This window comes from Pseudonaja textilis, chromosome 1 (assembly GCF_049901715.1).
Source record: "Pseudonaja textilis isolate UNSWEBS1 chromosome 1, rPseTex1.2, whole genome shotgun sequence".
Classification (NCBI taxonomy): domain Eukaryota; kingdom Metazoa; phylum Chordata; class Lepidosauria; order Squamata; family Elapidae; genus Pseudonaja; species Pseudonaja textilis.
This window is the reverse complement of record NC_141990.1, coordinates 162948198-162968180: the sequence shown is the minus strand read 5'-3', so window position 1 is coordinate 162968180 and position 19983 is coordinate 162948198. Positions and strand designations below refer to the sequence as shown.

The 19983-nt window shown below is 39.9% G+C and overlaps 1 protein-coding gene across 4 annotated transcripts in view; it reads right to left on the bottom strand.

Moving 5' to 3' along the window:
• Window positions 1-10487, bottom strand: part of ERBB4 (erb-b2 receptor tyrosine kinase 4) — a 918585-nt gene extending 908098 nt beyond the window's left edge. For all 4 annotated transcript variants that reach the window (XM_087919620.1, XM_087919622.1, XM_087919619.1 and 1 more), the window contains exon 1: window positions 9763-10487. In XM_087919620.1, the coding sequence (XP_087775746.1) occupies window positions 9763-9844 (82 nt within the window). In that variant the 5' untranslated portion in view covers window positions 9845-10487. The remainder of the gene's footprint in view (window positions 1-9762) is intronic.
• Window positions 10488-19983: the final 9496 nt, after the last annotated feature.

The following is a 19983-nucleotide window of genomic DNA, read 5'->3' as shown; positions in this document are numbered from 1 at the left end:
ATTTTGTGCAAAACGTGAGTCAAAAAAGTGAAGAAAAAAAAAAGATTCAAACCATTGTTTCATTATCTCTATCATTTTTCTCTGAAGACCTAAACTTTGAATTCTAAACTATCTGTTCTGATGCCAAGCTATGCTGTATAAAGTCCAATGACAGAGTACTGTGTTCAGAGACTTAAGTATTATATACTAAAATTCTTAACAATTCAATCGCTTATTTACTCAATGAATGATATAACAAGAAAGCTTAATTGACATAAAATAACATAACTTGGCCAATAAACCACTATCCCATTTAATATAACACCTCAAAATCAACCAGTTTTACTTTTTTTAGAACTTAAAAATAAATGCCAATGCTTGGTATCAACAACGTCTATCTTTGATCTATCCCTGACAGAATGCAATTGCTCACTAACAATTCAAAAATTAGTGTTTATATTTTATAAAGGAGAATTCAGAATACAATCATCTTTTGAATATTGCTCTTTGAGAATTTTGACCTGAAGCTCTTTATGAAATTAATACAGAGGCACATGAAATCCAGTTTTAAACTGTACCAAGTAAGAAACATTAGCCTGACCCAAAAATGTTTCTCAGTCTGAAACATAAGAAGCCGGATAAGTTTTAAAAAGAAGCAGGCTAATAACATATCAGATTAAATGCACCCATTGTTATGTATAAAAAGAGAATGTGCATGTTTTAATTATGTTCAGTTTGACAAAGAATGGATACTTTGAACTTGAAGAGATTTGATTTTGCTTTAATTATATAACAGCTCTACAGTAGCTCTATTTAAAATAATAAGGCTCAGCCAAAGCAGTGTATACAGTAAATTTTTATTTATTTGTTTTGCCAATCCTGCTTTTCAGAAAACTGCTTTTTTAAAAAGTGAACTTAAGAAAAAGGGCAGATACAACCAAGCAAAGTGACAACCAAGACCAAATTCAACTTGTATCAAAATGGCCTTCACCATGAAGGCCATTTCCCAGTAAGAAATAGTTCCACTTACAAATAAAAGTATAGAGCAGCTGAAACAAGGACTAAGAAAAAGATGAAGAGGGGTCTTTCACTACTATATGAAACAAATGTGGCATAAGCAAGAATTGACCAAATGCCATCAAAATATGCTATACTTACGTAGCTGCATTACTTACATAGAATAGAAATAGGTAAGTAATGATGGAATTATTTATTACTTGCAAAAGTGTTTCATTTCATGCTATGAAACCACTTAAAATATTTTAGAGGAAGACTGGCTAAGAAATCAGTTCTTTCTCTCACACTTTTTTCCATGCATTATCAGAGTTGCAATGAGTGAAGGCATCCCACGTAAACAGCCCGAACAAAATACAAATGTGATGCAACTGAATTTTTCGGTTCCCTGCCCTCCAGGTTCCTGGGAAGCAAATTAAAAGGTTATCTTTATAAGGTTAAATTAATATTAAAATGTCATAAAATAGTGGGAAACCATGCTACTAATTCTCAATATTTCACTGTCAGATTTTAGTGACAATGTCTTTTTTTCACATTTTTTAAAAAATAGAGGGGCTCCTGCCCTTATCATAGTTAAGCTTTTTAATAATTAGACAAATGTCCACTCTGGTGGTGGGGGGGAAGGTTTGTGTTTTTGTGAAAGAAATAGGAACTTCTGTTTACTATAACATCTAAAAATTGCATTAAGTGGTAAAAATATTGGGCAATTTTCATGAAATAGATTAATCTTTCATTTAAAGAAAAGGTATCATGCTAAATTACTTCCAGGCAAGAATTGAGCAGGTTTTGTATATAATGATGATTTTCAATTAAAATGTACAACTTATTACACACTAAAATTTTCCCCAATTTTATTGCCAGGCTTTTATTTCATCTTACTATATTCTAACTTAACTAGAAGAACAGGATTTCTACTTAAAGTTATGAGGCAAATAAGTAGTATTTTTTCATGAAGTGTAGAATAGGGACATGTACAATTTGTCATAGTCTTAAATTCATGTAGAGATTTTCCTTCTGTATGCAAGATGTGCATGGATGGGTGAATTGATAAAATACTATAGGGAAATCATTACTGAGCTTTCATTAAAATTCTTTATTTTTTTTCAAGGTTGTATCAATGCATGGATGTGCTATTATTTACCATTTTATCTTGCTATAAAACATCAGATAAAAAGAAACCACATGTGCTTTCAAATTAAAATTGCTTCACAATGCTTCCTGCAATCACACTGCACCAAAGAAATCTTGATGCAATCATGCATAAAACAAATCAAAATTTTATGCATGACTACATCACATGGTTGGGTAATATAAACTAAGAGTAAGGCACAAAGGAATTGAGAACTGTGGAAAATTGTATGGATGCATCGCTATGCTCAAATTTGGTAATAAATAAAAGAATAAACTATTACTAATCCATTTGTTCCATTGTGGAAAACAACTCCAGATGGTTTAGAATTTAACAATTTGAGAATAAATTCAGATGAGAAAAATTTCTGAACCATTCTTACATATACATGAGTTTCTTTTCTTGCTGAGCTTTAGGGGCAGAATAATGCAATTAAATGTCCTTGATACATACAAAGACAGTTCAGAGTTTTCTCATACAGGCCAGTCATTCTTGAAATGCTTTCTTCAAAACTAAACAAAGGCTGCATGCTCCCCATGCCTTTGGGAGATTTATTTAGTACTGCCAACTTTTCAAGTGGCCACCATTGCATTGATGTTAGGAACTGCTTGATGTGCAAAGGGAATTTACACTGCTATCTGAAAACCTTCATCAAACTGCAGTTAGAGATATAGTATATGAACAATCCTGGACATTTTTTTTTTCAAATTAATTTAACAATCCTGTCCAATATTCACAGGCCTTTTTGCCTGACATATTTAAATGAGTCACAGAAAGGGAGTAAGTGTCATGTAAACTACAAAAGTGAGCTAACCTTGACAATTAATCCAAAGGAATTTAAAATTAACCTGAAATAAGTCTGAGTCCGAACTACCGTTTTCTGGTCAACTGGCAACCTAACTATGTTGTTGGAGGTTTAATCATCCCATCTGTAATCAAGATAAATCCATACAGAGGCCTCAGCAAAATGGGGTACAGGTATCCTCAACTTTCAACTATTTGTTCAGCAACTATTCAAAGTGACAAGGGCGCTGAACAAAGGACCCATGCTTGAAATTACAGCCATTGCAGTTCCCCACACAGTCATGTGATCAAAATGCAGGTACTTGGCAGCCTACCCTCATTTAAGATGCAGAGGCACTGCAATTCTCCCACCACCACCACAATCTCCTCCACATCTATCCTCTTTTGGCCCCTGCTGACCTCATTCAACTGCCCCAGAGCTCACTTTTGCTATCTTCTTATCCTAGGCTATGACCTAGCTTTTTATCCATGATGCATGCCCTGCTTGGCTGTTAAGCCTAGTTGGCTTAGCTTTGCTCTGCAAAAGGAAGAAAGGGGCTGAAAGCAGCCTTTCCTCCCCTCCCCGCTTTGAACAGTGCAAATCCAGCCCCATCCCTGCCTAGGAACTTTTTGCAAAGAAGTGCCCTTTGGGCAGGAATGGGGCTGGCTTTGCACTATCAAAAATGAGTGAAAATGCCAAATGCAGCCATTTTCCCCATTTATTCACAGTGCAAAGCCAACCCCAGCTGGCTCAGCAGCTAGGCCAGGCACACCTTGTCTACGACGGAACCAAGAAAACGGAAAGGCGGGTGTGGAGTGTAGGGCAGCAGGTATCTCGGAATGCAGGATGGCAAGGGATCTGGGTCTGGATTGGGGAAGCTACAGCTTCTGGGGTCATGGCAAGAAGCTCCAGATCCACACAGTTCTGGAACTGCTTGCCACCCTGTAAAGAGAGAGTAAAGGGAGAGGGTGGCCAAAGGGCAGAGATGGGGGGGGGAGATGGGGGGAGGGACTTGGAGGCATTCACTTATCTTATTGAAGCTCAGGACTCGGTAGGACCAAGTCTGGAATGGCTTGATTGTGTTTAACTAGCCACCATTTACTTAACAACGTCAGTTAGAGTGCTGAGATTGAGGTTGCTAAGCAATGCAGTTGGGTGATGTCCTGCTTTATGACTGCATCACTTAGCAACCAAAATTCTGGTCCCAAATGTGATCAAAAGTAATCTGCATCGCTAAGTACTCAGGTTTCTCAAGATTTTTGACTTTATATGCTTTTGCATGGCCACAAGGGAGGGTTAGGACAGGAATAAATGGGTGCGTATACAACCTCTCAAGCCTGTCAAAATTGAAGAGGTAGAAGGCAAACAAGTGAGATGGATATTATGGCAAGGGAAATAATAGCTTCTCAATCTCCTTTGCAGAAACTAGGAAGAATAAAATGTAACTGCCAGATGATTGATCAAGCCACAGCAAACTAATCAGTTAATTGGAAGAGGGGAAGGCCACATCATACACACACACACACACACACACACACACACACTTAAAAAAACTTCTGTTGATTTCTCCCATCCAAGTACTAACTAGGCCTGGCCCTTCTTAGCTTCCAAGTTCAGACAGGATTGGGCATTTTCAGGATAGATAGTAGACAAAACTTGTATTAATTTCAATGGTTATTATGCAGTGAAACTTCCCAGTGAACCATACACAAAGTATAATAATACTTATATATTACTAGACATTATTATTGATACCTATGGAGTCTATGAACTATGCAGAATATGGCACATCAGTAAAGCTTGATTCTTAGTTACAGTAATGTGTAAGAAAGTCAAAATTTTCCCCTGCCCCAATGTCCATGGAAAAGTGTGATAGTTTCACAGGAAGAACCTGAGTGGGCAATGGGTCAAATGTAAAGGTCCCTTTAACATAGTCATATCATTTTCAGTTCATGGTGAACAAATAGAAATTTGTTATTGAATTCATTTATTCATTCATGCCAGATTCTACTCATCAAGCTACTGTACATAAGTGGCTAATAATTGTGATTATCCTTACTAACAAGAGAGACTTACTGGTTTTTAATTCAGAGCTCCTTGGATTTTGGATCTGAAACAAATATCTAACTCAACAGATACTGGCCCCATTACACTATAACTGGCCTCTATACTGATTTCTCTTAAACAAGTTAAGAGACGCATATATGCAATCTCAGTCCTTGTGGTGGATTGAGCTGGAGGCTCTCAACTACCCACTAGGGAGCACTTTACTAAACTCTCACTGAAATATATGAAGATGCATAAGAAGCCCACAGAGCAAAGCGTGTTGTAGACTGCAGCATAATACACTGAACTCTTCAGGGAATACATCCATCATGAGATAATAAGTAAACAATGGACCAGTAGATGTTAACAATTAAAACAATTCTTGTTTTACTCTTCCATTAGAGAGAGCTGCTTTCTTCCTTTTCCACTGAAGAGAGATTGTAAGAGATGGTACCCGGGGGATGCATAAGCATTCCTTTAAGGACCAATTCAGCCTTGGGAGTCAGTGTTTTAAAAGAGCAGCTGACCTTGGATCAATGCCATGTTATTTTCTTTCAGGAATAAATCTGGGTGGCAGAATAGTGATTGTCCATTCAGCCAGCTCTATCAGACAGGGCTGAATAGAAAGTGGCTCAGGAAGTAATCCACAGTCAAGTTAAACTGAAAGGCTTAGATCTGAAATGATGTGGTCGGTGGGACTGGTGCTATGAAACCTAAGGCTGTCAGACATCAGTAGACCTTAGTGAGTCACCACTATTTGTTTTGTTTTGTTTTGTTTTTTCAAAATATTCCTTATAATCTTTTCAAATTGTAAATGTCTAGCACAGTAACATTACACCTTTATTCTGAAATTATTACATACACATGACTTCTAAATAAACAGGACTGCACTATTTAAGCGCAAGTGCTCTGCTTCAATAAGCTATGGATAGAGGTGATTAACTCTAGCCACACAGTAAAAACAATGGTAAGTAACAAAGTAATAATGGGGAGATGTGGCAGGGAAAGGCTGAGGAAAAAAGTAATAGAACAGCAAAGAAATATAGAGTCAATAAGGAGAACGGGAAGGGAGGCTAGCTGGCAAGGAGAGAACAAAGGAAGAAAAGCCCAGACAGAATAAGAAATGATATTTCAGCTATGGCCACCAGAGAAGAAAGGCTTGCGTAAAAATAAGTAGAATTATTAATATCCTGGAACTACCAATAGAAAACCATAACAGAAGGCAATACAAAGAAAACAACAGTTTAAAAATAGACAAGGGACCAAAATACAATTCATGAAACAGAAAGCAAACAGCCAATATCATTTTAAAGAGGAAAATAGTATAAGCCTGGAAGAAATTCCCTAAAACAATTATTTTAAGATAGAATATTCCATTTTTCTCTATATATATATCAGGAGCCTTGATCTGATACATATAGAATGATGAGCCATGGTATACAATAAGCAATTTTTAAAAGCTCATATTTGTCAAACTTATTGTCTATGAGAATATATTCGAATTCACATATTTATCTTTAACTAAATCAGGTTTAAAATCTTATTTGATCATTCGGGAAATATAACAGATTGCAGTAGTCACATTTTTTTCTATGCAATGGACCAATACAATCCAAGATCTTGAGAACTACAAAACATTAAATATAGCATGGAAAATGTTTTAAATGTGGGGTTGGATCAACTTGTCACTTTGTTGTCAGCATAGTGTTTTACATGTAAACAGAGTTTTACTCGGTCTGTTTTTTTGTTCTCAGCTCCAACATCATTATCTGGCTCATATTCAGATTCCCAGTTTTATCAGTTTCCTCAACAATGTTTGGTGACACCTTAAAAATGAAAGCGACAAAGTGGCCTGCTTGAATGCTCAATAGAGATCCAAATTAAACAGTGCAATGCAATATGCATGGATTTGAATGCTCAGTCAAATCTAACCGACATCCAACTACACCGTTTGAAAGAGGTATATTTTGTACGTGGTAATTTAATCAGACCAAAGGGATTTATGAAAAAATATGATGTAGGATTTGGCTATACATTTCCATTAAATCAGATGAAATTATATTTAATCCCCCAAAAGATAACACTATATTACATTTTTCACTGGATTCACGAAACCTGATTTTGCAGTAAGCAAGATTCTGACACCAGTTATTTCTGGCCCAATAGAACACATTTTCTTTTTTCAGTTATTTGTTTCTCAAATTTCCTGGAGCAAAAATGTGAACAACTACTCATATTTAAGTAATCCATGCAACTGCTTTCTGAACCAAATTGACAATTACACAATATCTCAAAATTCCTTTTGAATAAAATTTTAAAGAGTCTGGATTGTCCACACATAAATCAAAAATAAAGAAAAGAAACAATTATACAGATAAATATTTTCTGTTTTCTTTGGAGGACTATACACAGAACAACAATTGTTTCCTTAATTGTTTCTCCTACTGTACCAGAACAAAAACCAGATTGTTCTTCTATACAATTGGCATAGAGTAGTAAATAAGGTGCATTCCCCCATTTCTTCAGAAATTAACATTTCAAAAATATGCAACTCTCCCTTCCCCACCAACTGTAAACTGTGTCTAATAATGCAAGAAGCAGATTGTCTTCCCTCATTTCCTTAATTTGTACCATCTAAAAGCAATTCACTCAACATCTTGTCGCCCTCTGGCAGCTCAGTTTACTTATCCACACTTAATTTTTCATTTGGACCAAAACAAACTCTTCTGAACTGCCACTGGCTGAAGGGTGGGGGAGAAAGAGAGAGAGAGAGAAACTCTTTGCAGAGATCTGTCACAAGATTAGTCCTTCACTAACAGCCCAACTGAAATAGGCAGCAGTTGTTATGTGGGTTCTGGTTATGAAGCGCTCAATCCACTGTGAAAGTCTTTTGTAAAAGAGCAACTGAAAGGAAAGGAAAGGAAAATGTAAGAGGACTTCTAATTTCAGAGAACTTATGAAATATGTAAGTGATGTTGGTTTTCATTTGTTCTGCTCATAGCACAAATACACACACTCCAACAATTTGTTTTTGTTTGTTTCATTTAGTACAATAAGAATTTGATGCAGCCTATGTGTACAATGCACGTCTTCATAGTTACATATCTCCTCCTCCTCTCACTCCTTACACATTCTCATTATCACACACATAAAAAAACTTTTGTTAGCAGAAATGCCTATATATTTTAGTGTTTAATCCCAGTGCCATCTGTCTAAAATATAAACCAACTGATCACCAAAATTTATGACAGTGCCATGAGCAAAAATGTCAATAAATATTTGCTCAAAATTATTTAAACAACACAAGCCCTGCTGACCTCAGAAAGTTTAAGTGAATTCTAGATCGCTTTGACCGAAATGCATAACATATATAAGCTACCCCTGAAATGCCCATTCACTATTGCCTCCACTGTTATAGGGGCAGGGGAGCCAGCCATCCTTCTGGCACTGAAAACAGGGAGAAGACAATTAAAAGTGGCAAAGACAAAGCCAAGACGGACAGAATAGCACCCCAAAGTAATAGCCCAACAAGTTGGGAAAGAAGGCGGGTGACACACAACTGAGAAGAGCGTCTTTGACCACAAGAACAGGAATGGAGAAAACGCTCTTCCTGAGGGCGTTACATGTACTCATGGCATCTGGAGCCCTGGATTCCTGTGGGAGGCAATCGGTTAAAAGTGCCTTAAGGGGAAGGAGTTAGCAGTGAAATCCGCTGGACCCATTATTTCGAGGAAAGCCTGATTCAGATCAGACTGGGAAGAAAATGTCCCGAACACGCTACTCAGACTAGTCCTAGCAAGAGAATTGCAAACCTTCGGCCACCCGGGATTCTCACGAAACCACAATCTAAGCGCTCGCCCTTGCATCATGCGCTCAGGACACGCTTGGCCACCCAACCTTCCCAGCTGGCCCTTGAGTCTACGAGAGAAGTAGCCAGCGAGTACTAGCCACTCTGAAGGGGAGCCGGCGGATTTATTCAGAATCAAGAGAGGAGAACGAGCCACACTTGATCTTTCTCGCCGCCGTCGCCCATTCAGCACAGAAGGAGAAAGACTCTCCTGTGTACAGAGACAAGCGGGGGGTGGGGGGAGGGGGGGAGAGACAGAACCGCGCGAGAAAATCCCACATTTGTATTCAACGGCGGGATCTGTAGGACTCCGCTTGTCAAGTTAAAGCGGAAGACGTCGGGCACGATCCTTAAAAGTTAAGCACCTGCAATTACTGCTGTTCTGTTGGGAGAAGATTTAGGCAGATGCTCCCGCATGCAGTGAAGTTGGGATCGTGCCCTAATGCATCTCGTCACTTTCCCACACCTGTCACCACAATCTAGCTATCCTGCCACCTGGGTCCTTCCCGCTCAGGACAGCCAAAACCAAGCAACAGCTCGGCGGCCGTCCCACGCCTGGTTTGGGTCCCGGCTACAGGTGCCGAAAAGACGGGAGGCCAGAGGAGGCCGCCTCCGCTGCGAAATGCGCATCTCCAGCCTGGCGCCAGCGGAGCCTTACAAAAGAACAAGAGCTCCCGGGACTTTTCCTTCCTTCTCTCCTTCAGCAAAGCCAACAACTTCTGAGCGCGCCACGCACCAAACGGCCCAAAGGCGGCCAGGTTATGCCGGAAATATGTGGTCAATTAAGCCAGTCAGCTGCCTCTCTCCCCATTTTCCATCTCGTCCGAGGATCTTTTTCTCGCAGAATAAGGAAGCCGCTGCTTGAGGTGAGGAATATTGGGAAACCGCAGCCTCCCGCCCCCCTTTCCAGGGAAGGAAGGAAGGAACGAAGGAACGAAGGAAATAGAGGGAACAGGATCGCACCTGACTGAGAAGCGCTGAGACAGAAGGTCCCGGTGATGGCAAGGAGGCTCACCCAGGAAAGCAGTCTTCGCACCGGCTTCATGCTTGTTTATTGTAAAATCTCTCTCTGTGTCAGTAGTTCGACTGTTGCAGCGGCGGCGCAGGAGAAGCCCCGAAAAGACGAGGACGTCTCCTCCTCAGCTCCGGGGTCGCGACGCTCGCATGGCCTCCGCGACTTGGCTCTCCTGCGCTGGGACAACGCCAGCCAGCAGTTCGCCCGCTTTCCTCCCGAGGTGTGAACAGGCAGGTCTGGTTCCGGCGCGCGGCCCCGAGCTCTGAAGGGGGCGCCGAGGAAGTTTCTCCCGAGCCGCAATCCAAGGACGCCCAAAAGTTACTTCCCCGATCAAAATCCGTCGGCGGTGCCCGCAGTTTCCCTTCGGAGCCGGCTGGCTTTTATCTCTACCTTCGCTCTCCGTGTTCCCCCCGGTCTTTCAAGCGAAGGTGGGGAGCGGGGGGGAAACTGAGGGATCCGTGCGGGGGCGTTAGTTGACGTTCCCGTCTCCCCCTTGCCTTCCGCTTCTTTCGCTCGCTCGCAGCAGCTGCCGAGGTAGGAAACCCACTTCCATTGACTCCCGGAGCTCCGGCGGCTTCGCCGATTAACAAACCAAGCTGCCCCCCCCCGCCCCCCAACACAAAAAGGGGAGGAGGAGGAGGAGGAGACGATAGGTTGGACCAAGTCAGTCCAACCCCGCCCCCTCTTTGCCACTTAACTGGAGAGGCCACGCCCTCTGCCCGCCTCCCTGCCCAGCGTTCTGGGCTCAGTCCTTCTCTTCCTCCTCCTCCCCCCCTCCCTCGCGCCATCAAAATACCCGGGAAACACCTGTCACTGGAACCGGGCGCGTGCATTCGTTGGGGCGCGCAGCTGCTGCCCGCAGGTTACCATGGAGCGATGCAAAGGGAGCCGCTGCCAGTAAGCGCAACAATGCACCTTTTCGGAGCAGGCCAAGGGACGAAAACGATTTGGTGCCTTGAGCGCGCTCTACTTCTCGCTTAACACGTTTCCTTGCAGATTTGATTTGTTCCGTCGGAGTTCCAAATCCAGAGGGGGCGGGACGGGGGGCAAATCAACTCTGTTACAACAATCCGCTTCCTTTGCCCGTTCCTGTCCCTAACGCTAGGCAGAACCCGATCCTATCTATAACCAGGCGGAAGAAAATTTCTCTAGATGGTTGACAGGATCGCATCTTCGGCGTTTTGCGAACTGGAAAAAAGAAAAAGAGCACCCGGCGTGAGGCTGTCTTCATCCCGCAATTTTCTTCTCTATGGAAGGCGCAGTTTCCCCCACGACTTGGATTTGTCCCGAAGAGTAGAGACAAATACTGTAGCAAAAAGGCTTGAAAGTTTAAAAAGTTCTGTTTCGCCGGCAAAAAGAGAGAGAGAGAGAGAGAGAGAAGCAACACAAAGAAGCGGCTAGCAGATTACGCCAAGGCTTTCCTGAAAGAGCGTCAGTCCTCGGACACAGCGCGAATACAGCTGCGAGAAGGGCGATGGGCGACGGGCCCCCTCCGCCCGCGGCTGACTTTTCTGCGACGACCGAGCTTTAGAAACCTGACATTCCCAAAGATTCCACGTTGCAATTTGCCGGGCGGCAATTTTTTGTAAAAACTTCCTCTGCACGCAAAATATTCGGCCTGCTTTACGGACAGGCTCCCCAGATAGGGAAAGCCTTTCTTGTAGGATGTATCGTTTGGGAAGTGGGCGGGGAGCGTGCAAGATTCGAAGGAAAGTAGAAAGGTTCGTGGGCTTGTACTTCCGCGGAAATTATGAAGAATCAGAACCATGCTGTCGTTTATTTATTTTTATTAATAATTCATATTAAACAAACGGTGCATAGTCTTTGAATTTCTCCTAACATTTGCTTGTTTTCCTTTTAAATCTTTCGGCAAAGAATCTCCCTGTTGATATAAATGATATAAATAACGGAAACGCTGTGAATCTTTTCAGATTGGTTCCACTTTGATTGTGTCCGCATGGAGCTTGAAATGGGTGGGATGGTCCTAGTACCAAAACGATGGTCTGGTTTGCAGCACCTGCTTGCATCCCCTACATCTATATATTGGTCTCACATAATAGCTACCATAATTCAAGTGAACATGTGCTCTCTTATTTACTTCCTTTTTGTTCTTATCTTTGTACTTTCCCTCTGCTTTTCCTGAGGATAAGGTAAGTGAACTTTGATGAAACATAGCCTGTATGAGGAAAACCCCAAGCTTCTGAGTACATTCTGAGCACAAGCCTGAGATCACAACTTTAGACATACTAAGGTTCCATTGTGCACTGAATTTCATTGAATCCAAAGGACTAGAATTAAATTAAAACTGCTGCAAATTGGGCAGGTGCACAGCTGAAATAAAACTGGAGGGCTGACATATTCTGCAGGTTTTGGTGTCCTGCTGTAAACAAAATAAGGCAATTTGGAAATATGGAGAAAAGACAGATGGAAATAATTTCATAGTCATTCCTAATGATCTTGTTTTAAGGAAGCTTTTATTTCAGAGGATAAAAGAACATGTTGTGTTTTCCATTACAAATGCATCCAGCTCTATCATATTTGGTCAGTCTAATGGGTTTTCCCACTTGTCTAAATGAAAAAAACAAAAACAAATTCACACCAGTATAGTCATTAACTACCTATTGTAGCTGGTGTAATTCTTCTGTTTCCTTCTACGTTGTTTCCCTTGTCTCTTTTCCAAGGTTGTAAATTCCTTTTATAAATAAAAGTAAATATGTAAAATAACAATATGGAAATGCAGGATTCAATAAACATTCACAATCACATAGATGTGCAAAATTGGAAACACTTGTCTTGATGCATTCTGAAATTGACTGACTCAAATTCATTTCCATTTTTCCTGATCTGCAGGAACTCTTAAAAATATAGAAGGGTCTCATTTGTTGAGCAGGTAGCATGGGGTTGAGTGAGAGGCAAATTATCAGTCATGCACTCAAATGTATCACTGAACCATGATTGTCACTAGCTAATCATAGGCTTCTCATTCTCTTTCCACATCTTTACTGCACAGAATTATTATAACAATTAAAGTAAAATTATGCCCATGTCTGCTTTTGGAAAGGAAAGAATCGGTACAATAGCAATGCATTTGGTGTAAAAAAAAATCAAACTGTGTGTCTATGAATAAGCCATTTTCATTTAATATTCCCCCATATAAATCTACAGTTACATATTTAAGTTTCAGACAATTTCCACAAGTTACAATATAAAGGAGCACCATCCTAAATGATATGAATTCCCACATTTGCTCAGCCAAAAGCACAAACGAGCACCTTGTGACCTCCATATGTTTTAGACTATAAATGTCACACACGTACACACAGCGTACACACAATATTACTTTCTATGTTCAAACTATTTGGAAAGGGAACAGTTGCTTACTCTTCACATATTGGGAGCCAACTTGCACCTATGTTGGGTCTGAAAGAGAGATTTTTTTTAGTGGCTACCGTGACAATTTAGTAAATCATAGGAATTGGATTCATGAATCATGATGAAAGATGGAATGGAGACCATGGCCTTTATTACACAGTTCATGATCTCTTTACCGTCTCAGAGGGTCATTGATTAATGCCTCAGGAGATATCACAGCGGCCTAGATGAATACAAGATATTTCCCAATGTTTGAAGGCTGGACTGCTCAAACCAGCATCCATATCTAGCCTGAAAGTTCTGACACAAGCTTATTGCAATAGCATACTTCCTGAAATTATTTGAATCCCGTTAAATTCTTTTTTTTTTTTTTGCTAATTTCTTTTTAGAAATAAAAGGTGCTATTTGCATCTGTTGTATAAATGAATGCTGCATACAAACACAAATTAGGTATATCAATTTATTTTTCATCAGCTTTACTTTCAGGCTTTATCCTGGATAGGCTGGAAAATTAGGAATTTATTGGCAAGAAATTGTAGAGTAACAGAAGAAAATGTATGGAGACGTTAAAGGGATTAATGGTGGATGGAAAAGAGAACATGATTGGAAATAATTGTAAAGAATGGATAGGGAACTTAGAAATGTCAGTGCTGGAAACATGAAATAGGAAAATGGGTTTGTGTTAGAATGTCACAAAAATAGGATGAACAGATAAGAATCCTTCCTTCACATTTTTAATGATTGTCATCTAGTAGATATCGTTTCAGTTTAGAATATGAATAATACATTTTATGGATATAAGATTGTGGCAAGAATCAAGGGCATGCTTTTTCTGCATTGAAGCCTCTTTAAAATGTCTAATAATGTGAAGAATCTGAAATATATCTGGTAGAGCAATGCAGTACATTCCACTAATGTTGTTCGAGCCGTTCACTGTGTCAAAATCTGTCTGGTTTCTTTTACATCTTTTCTAGAGAACAAAGCTTTTCTTGCCTGTAATGGTTCGCTACTGAAAGTTATCCAAAACAGAATACAAATGCAAACAAGCCAATCTGAGTCTTCCCTGAATTCAGTTTCATTGCAAACTAATTCACACTACAGTTAGCGCATAGATGCATGAGAACAATGCTGACAACCCAGAGACTTACACAGAGAGGAAGACAAGAGCCAGGACAAATGCTTACTAAAGGAAGCTGACTGTTTTCTGGGAAGTATATCCTAAGCAACCCCAGGAAAAGGGCAACCCCAGGAACAAAGGGAATTGCAACTGGATGAGTTACCTGCTGCAAAAACCTGCCCTGTAATGTGGCTTATTAGAACAGCTATCCAACAAACCGGAGGGCCTCTGACATGCATACAAGGAATCAATACAGTAATGTCTGCAACATCAAGCATGGTAACTGTTTAACATAATTACTCTGTGTTCTTTACCAATGTTATGGCAAAGATATTCATTGGGAAGCTGTCTTTTTTAAGTCTCGAGTCTGCTGTCAATATACTTTACTTAGACTTCAGACCTACTTTTTGATAAAGCAATATGGGATAGAGAGTACCACCACTAGATGGAATTACAATTAGCCAACCAACAGCACTCAAACTACAGTCCTTAATGGGATGACATCTACCTGATGAGAAGCATGCAATGGAGTACTTCAAGTTTCTGTCTTGGGCCCATTGTTCTTCAACATCTTCCTAAATGATGAGGGGGTAAAATGGGAGTTTCATTAAATTTGCAGATGACACTAAGCTTGGGGCAATTGCTAACGCTTTGGTAGATAGACTCAAAATTCAGAAGGATCTTGATAGGCTTGAACATTGGACCATAGTCAACATGATGAACTTCATTGCTGAGAAATGCAAGGTACTGCACTTAGGCAGGAAAAACCAAACATACACATTACATATAGCAATAGCTGTCTCAACAGTAGTAGCTTATATTTAAATGGTGTCCTAGTGAACCACCACTTAAGTATAAGCCAGCAGTGTGCTGCAGCTGCCAAAAAAAGTCAATGCAGTCCTAGGCTGCATCAGCAGAAGGATAGCATCAATGCTACAATAAGTGATAGCACCTACTCTATAGTGCGTTAATGAGACCACACTTGGAATACAGCATCCAGTTCTGGTCACTATGAAACAAGCAAAATGCTGAAACTCGAGAAAGATACAGAGAAGAGCAACTAAGATGATAAGGAGTCTGGAAGCTAAAACATATGATGAACGATTGAGGGAGCTAAGTATCTAGCCTATTGAAGAGGAAGATTAGAGGTGACATGGTAACTGCCTTGCAGTACTTGAGGGACTGTCACAGAGAACAGCGGGTTGACCAAAACACATGTTCTCCAAAGCACATGAGGTAGGACAAGAAGCAATGGCTGCAAACTCATTATAGGTTGGACTAGAAGACCTCTAAGGTCCCTTCCAGTCTGATGAGTCTATGTTTCAATCAGTGGTGGGATTTAAAAATTTTTACTACCAGTTCTGAGGGTGTGGCTTGGTGGGCATGGCAGGGGAAGGATACTGTAAAATCTCCAGTCAGAGGAGGTATTTGCCAGTTCTCTACTCAAAATTTTTGCTACCGGTTCTCCAGAACGGTCAGAACCTGCTGAATACCACCTCTGGTTTCAATGTATGAAAGTTTGTTCTCCATCTTCCTCCTGAACTGCTTTAGTAATGTAGATGAGAATTTTTTCCCAAAAGCTAAGGGAGATAGTGTGATTGGAAAACCACCAGGTTGCCATCCTCCAATATCCTAGGAATGTCCCTAGAAAGTGGGATAAAAAGCTAATTGCACATACATTGTGGCCAGAGATGGCTCTTCTCTCCTGACACCTTTTCCTACTCTTGACTCAAAACTCTGTGAATTTGGCAACCTTCATTATTCACTGGAAAGAAAGCATTACAGTTTGCCATGAAATATTCCATTTCACTCGTGCTTCAGCTTAATACAGCTAATGTTAATCAATTTGCTATTAGCAGTAAGAACCTTTTGGAAGCAATGTGTCTGCATTTCAAAATGATATTAAATTGTCTGGTTTTTGTTATCCTTGATATATTTTATTCTCACTGTATTCATTTTTGATTTTGATGTAATGTTTTTACTTGTAAGAATCAATGGAAATTGGAGGGGTTATTGTTATTATCATGGTTGCTTGCAAGTCAGCCATATGTTTAGACTGGATTTAGCATTTTTTTCTACCTATCAAATTCTTCCCAAGGATCTGAGATAGGCAGATATGGGTGTTTGATAATGTTAAAAGTATCATTGCAGAATAAAAGCTATTCTGAGTAAAGCTATTATTATTAAGTCACCGTTGTCTATCACATGGTTTACATCTAGAGATTTTTAGTGCAGAGAACATCTAAAAGAAATCATGATATTTCTTTATGCAGGCCAATATTTTCAGTTTTGTAATCTTTTTATTACCTCTTTTTCAATTAAGCTTGGGGATATCTTGCATTCTGTATCCCAATGAGAAAGCTATATTTTACAATTATACAACATAATTACAGTTCTTTTACTTTTTTTCTCTGCCCCAAATCACAACAGTTCTGATTATAAAAAATTAATAAGATTCACTGAAACAGACCTGTTTGACATTTTTTCACAGTGTGCAGGTTACTTATTGTGGTCCTATGAAAGCCTAACATACATCAGTGGTGGCAAAAATGGTCTAATTATGGCAACCAAGAGGAGTGTGAAGTTTGTCTTCTGTTCTTCTTGTCTTCAGGTTTCCATCTTCAAGAAGGGAAAAAAGAGACTCAGGAAACTACAGATCAGTTAGTCTAATATCAATAACTGGGAAGATCCTGGGAAGAAGGAGAAGGAGAAGGAGAAGGAGAAGGAGAAGGAGAAGGAGGAGGTGAAGGTGAAGGAGGGGGAGGAGGAGGAGGAGGAGGAGGAGGAGGAGAAGAAGAAGAAGAAGAAGAAGAAGAAGAAGAAGAAGAAGAAGAAGAAGAAGAAGAAGAAGAAGAAGAAGAAGAAGAAGAAGAAGAAGAAGAAGAAGAAGAAGAAGAAAGTAGTCACTATGTGCTGCACCCGCGTAGTGGCATTGACAGGCTATATTTGCCCAGAAAAGCAGGCATCAGAGGACTTTTGCAAGTGAAGCAGACAGTCAAAGAAGAGAAGCATGCTCTGGCAGATTATGTGAAAGACAGTGTTGAACCAGCTTTGATGGAGGTCAACAAGAGGAAGCTGCTCAAAGTGAAGCAAAAACCAAAGATCAATATAGGAAAACAGTGGTGCAAACTTGGGCTGACAGCTGGTGTAACAAAGCTCTGCATGGACAGTTCCTTGAAAAGATCCAAGGAAAAGTAGATAAGGAAAAGACCTGGTTATGGCTGACCAACGGAACACTGAAGAAAGAGACAGAAGGCCTGATTCTTGCAGCCCAAGAACAAGCCATCAGAATGAATGCGATCAAAGCCAGAATAGAAAAATCTGCTGATGACCCCAAATGCAGACTCTGCAAAGAAGCAGATGAAACCATCGATCACATACTGAGCTTTTGTAAGACAATCACTCAGACTGACCACAAATAATGTCACAACACAATCACTCAGATGGTCCACTGGAACTTGTGTCACAACTACCATCTGCCTGTAGCAAAGAATTGGTGAGATCATAAGCCTGAAAAAGTGGTCAAAAATGAACATGCAAAACTACTGTGGGACTTCCGAATACAGACTGACAAAGTTTTGAAATATAATACCCCAGATATCACAATTGTGGAGAAGAAAAAAGTGTGGATCATTGATATTGCCATACCTGGTGACAGCAGAATCGATGAGAAACAACTTGAAAAAATCACCAGATATCAAGACTTGAGAATTGTACTGCAGAGACTCTGACATAAACCAGTGCAGGGGGTTCCAGTGGTCCTCGGCACACTGGGTGCTGTGCCTAAAGACCTAGGCAAGCACTTAAAAACAATTGGCGCTGACAAGATCACCATTGGTCAGCTGCAGAAGGCTACCTTACTGGGATCTGCTCGCATAATCCACAGTCCTAAATGCTTGGGAAGTGATCAACTAGTGGTTTGTGATACAAAACCCAGCATAGTCATCTCGTTTGCTGTGTACACCATTGTTTTATAATAATAATAATAATAATAATAATAATAATAATAATAATAATAATAATAATACCAGATCTGCGAACAACTAGAAGCAAATAAAGTTATAACTAGTACCCAGCATGGGTTTGTTAAAAACAGATCATCTCACAAACCAATCTTATTTCATTATTTGATAAAGTCACTAAATTAGTAGACCAGCGAAATGCTGTTGACATAGTATACTTAGGTTTCAGTAAGGCATTTGACAAAGTAGACCACAATCTATTTCTTGGTAAGCTAGAAAAATGTGGAATAGACAACATCACCACCAAATGGATTTGTAATTGGCTGACAAACCATACTCAGTGAATAGTCCTTAATGGTACTACATCTACATGGAGGGAAGTAAGCACTGGGGTACCACAAGGTTCCGTTTTGGGCCCAGTGCTCTTCAATATCTTTATAAATGACTTACATGAGAGAACAGAAGGGGAACTCATCAAATCTGCAGATGATACTAAACTGTCAGGAATAGCCAACACCCCAGAAGACACATTCAGGATCCAAAAAGATCCTGACAAACTTGAAGAATGTGTCCTATACAACAAAATGAATTTTAATGTGGAGAAAAGTAAAGCTTTACATTTAGGCAGGAAAAATCAAAGGTATAAATACAGATTAGGGGAGATCTGGCTCAAAAACAGTAACTGTGAGAGGGAATTTGGAAACCTAGTGAATGATCACTTGAATATGAGCCAGCAGTTTGCAGCAGCAGCCAAGAAGTTAATACAGTCATGGATTGTATAAACAGAGGCATAGAATCAAGGTCACATGAAGTATTAGTGCTGCTTTACAAAACCGTGGTAAGACCACACCTGAATACTGCAACCAATTTTGGTCACCATACTACAAAAAAGATGTTGGAAAAAGTTCCGAGAAGAGCAACTAAGATGATCTTCAACATTTTTTACTCTCTTCCCAGGACAATGGGAGAGAAAGTGATTAAAAGCATTGAAATTCAGTTGTATTATAATTTAAGAGATTATACACACACACACACACACACACACACACACACACACACACATTGGGCATTGGTTTATGACATCAGAGAAATTGGCTAAGATGATGGAGAAATACTGAAATACCCACAACGGAAGATTGGTTTGTGCAAATGACAAATTCACAGAAATGACAAAACTGATCTGATCAATTAGGGATAAAACGCTAAGTACTTTCTGGAAAGACTAGAAATCTTTATCAATTCTACAGAAAATGGGGAGAAATGAAATGGTGATTTCTGAATTTGATGATTAAAAAGGTTTGAATATAGGATAGAAGGGAACTTTGTAGTGTAATTTTAGAGAGAGAGAAATGGGTTTATAAATGCTATGAAGAAGATTGTAAGTCACTTATATAATTTTCACGTTCTTTTTTTCATTTTAGATCTGTATTACTTTCACACTTTTTCTTAATTTACCTCTAAATCTTCATGACTTTTTAAAATAGCAATACCACTCTCATAGCACTTTACAGTGCACTTTATAGAATCAGCATGTCCCCCAACAATCTGAGCCCTCATTTTACCAACCTAGAGGGATGAAAGGTTGAGTCAACCTAAAGCTGGTCAGGATCAAACTCCGAGCTGTAGGCAGAGTTAGCCTCCAATAATGCATTTTAATCACTGTACTAATTTTTATTTCTGTAAAAATCTTGTTTACTATCTTTTTGTCTCTGCCCCAC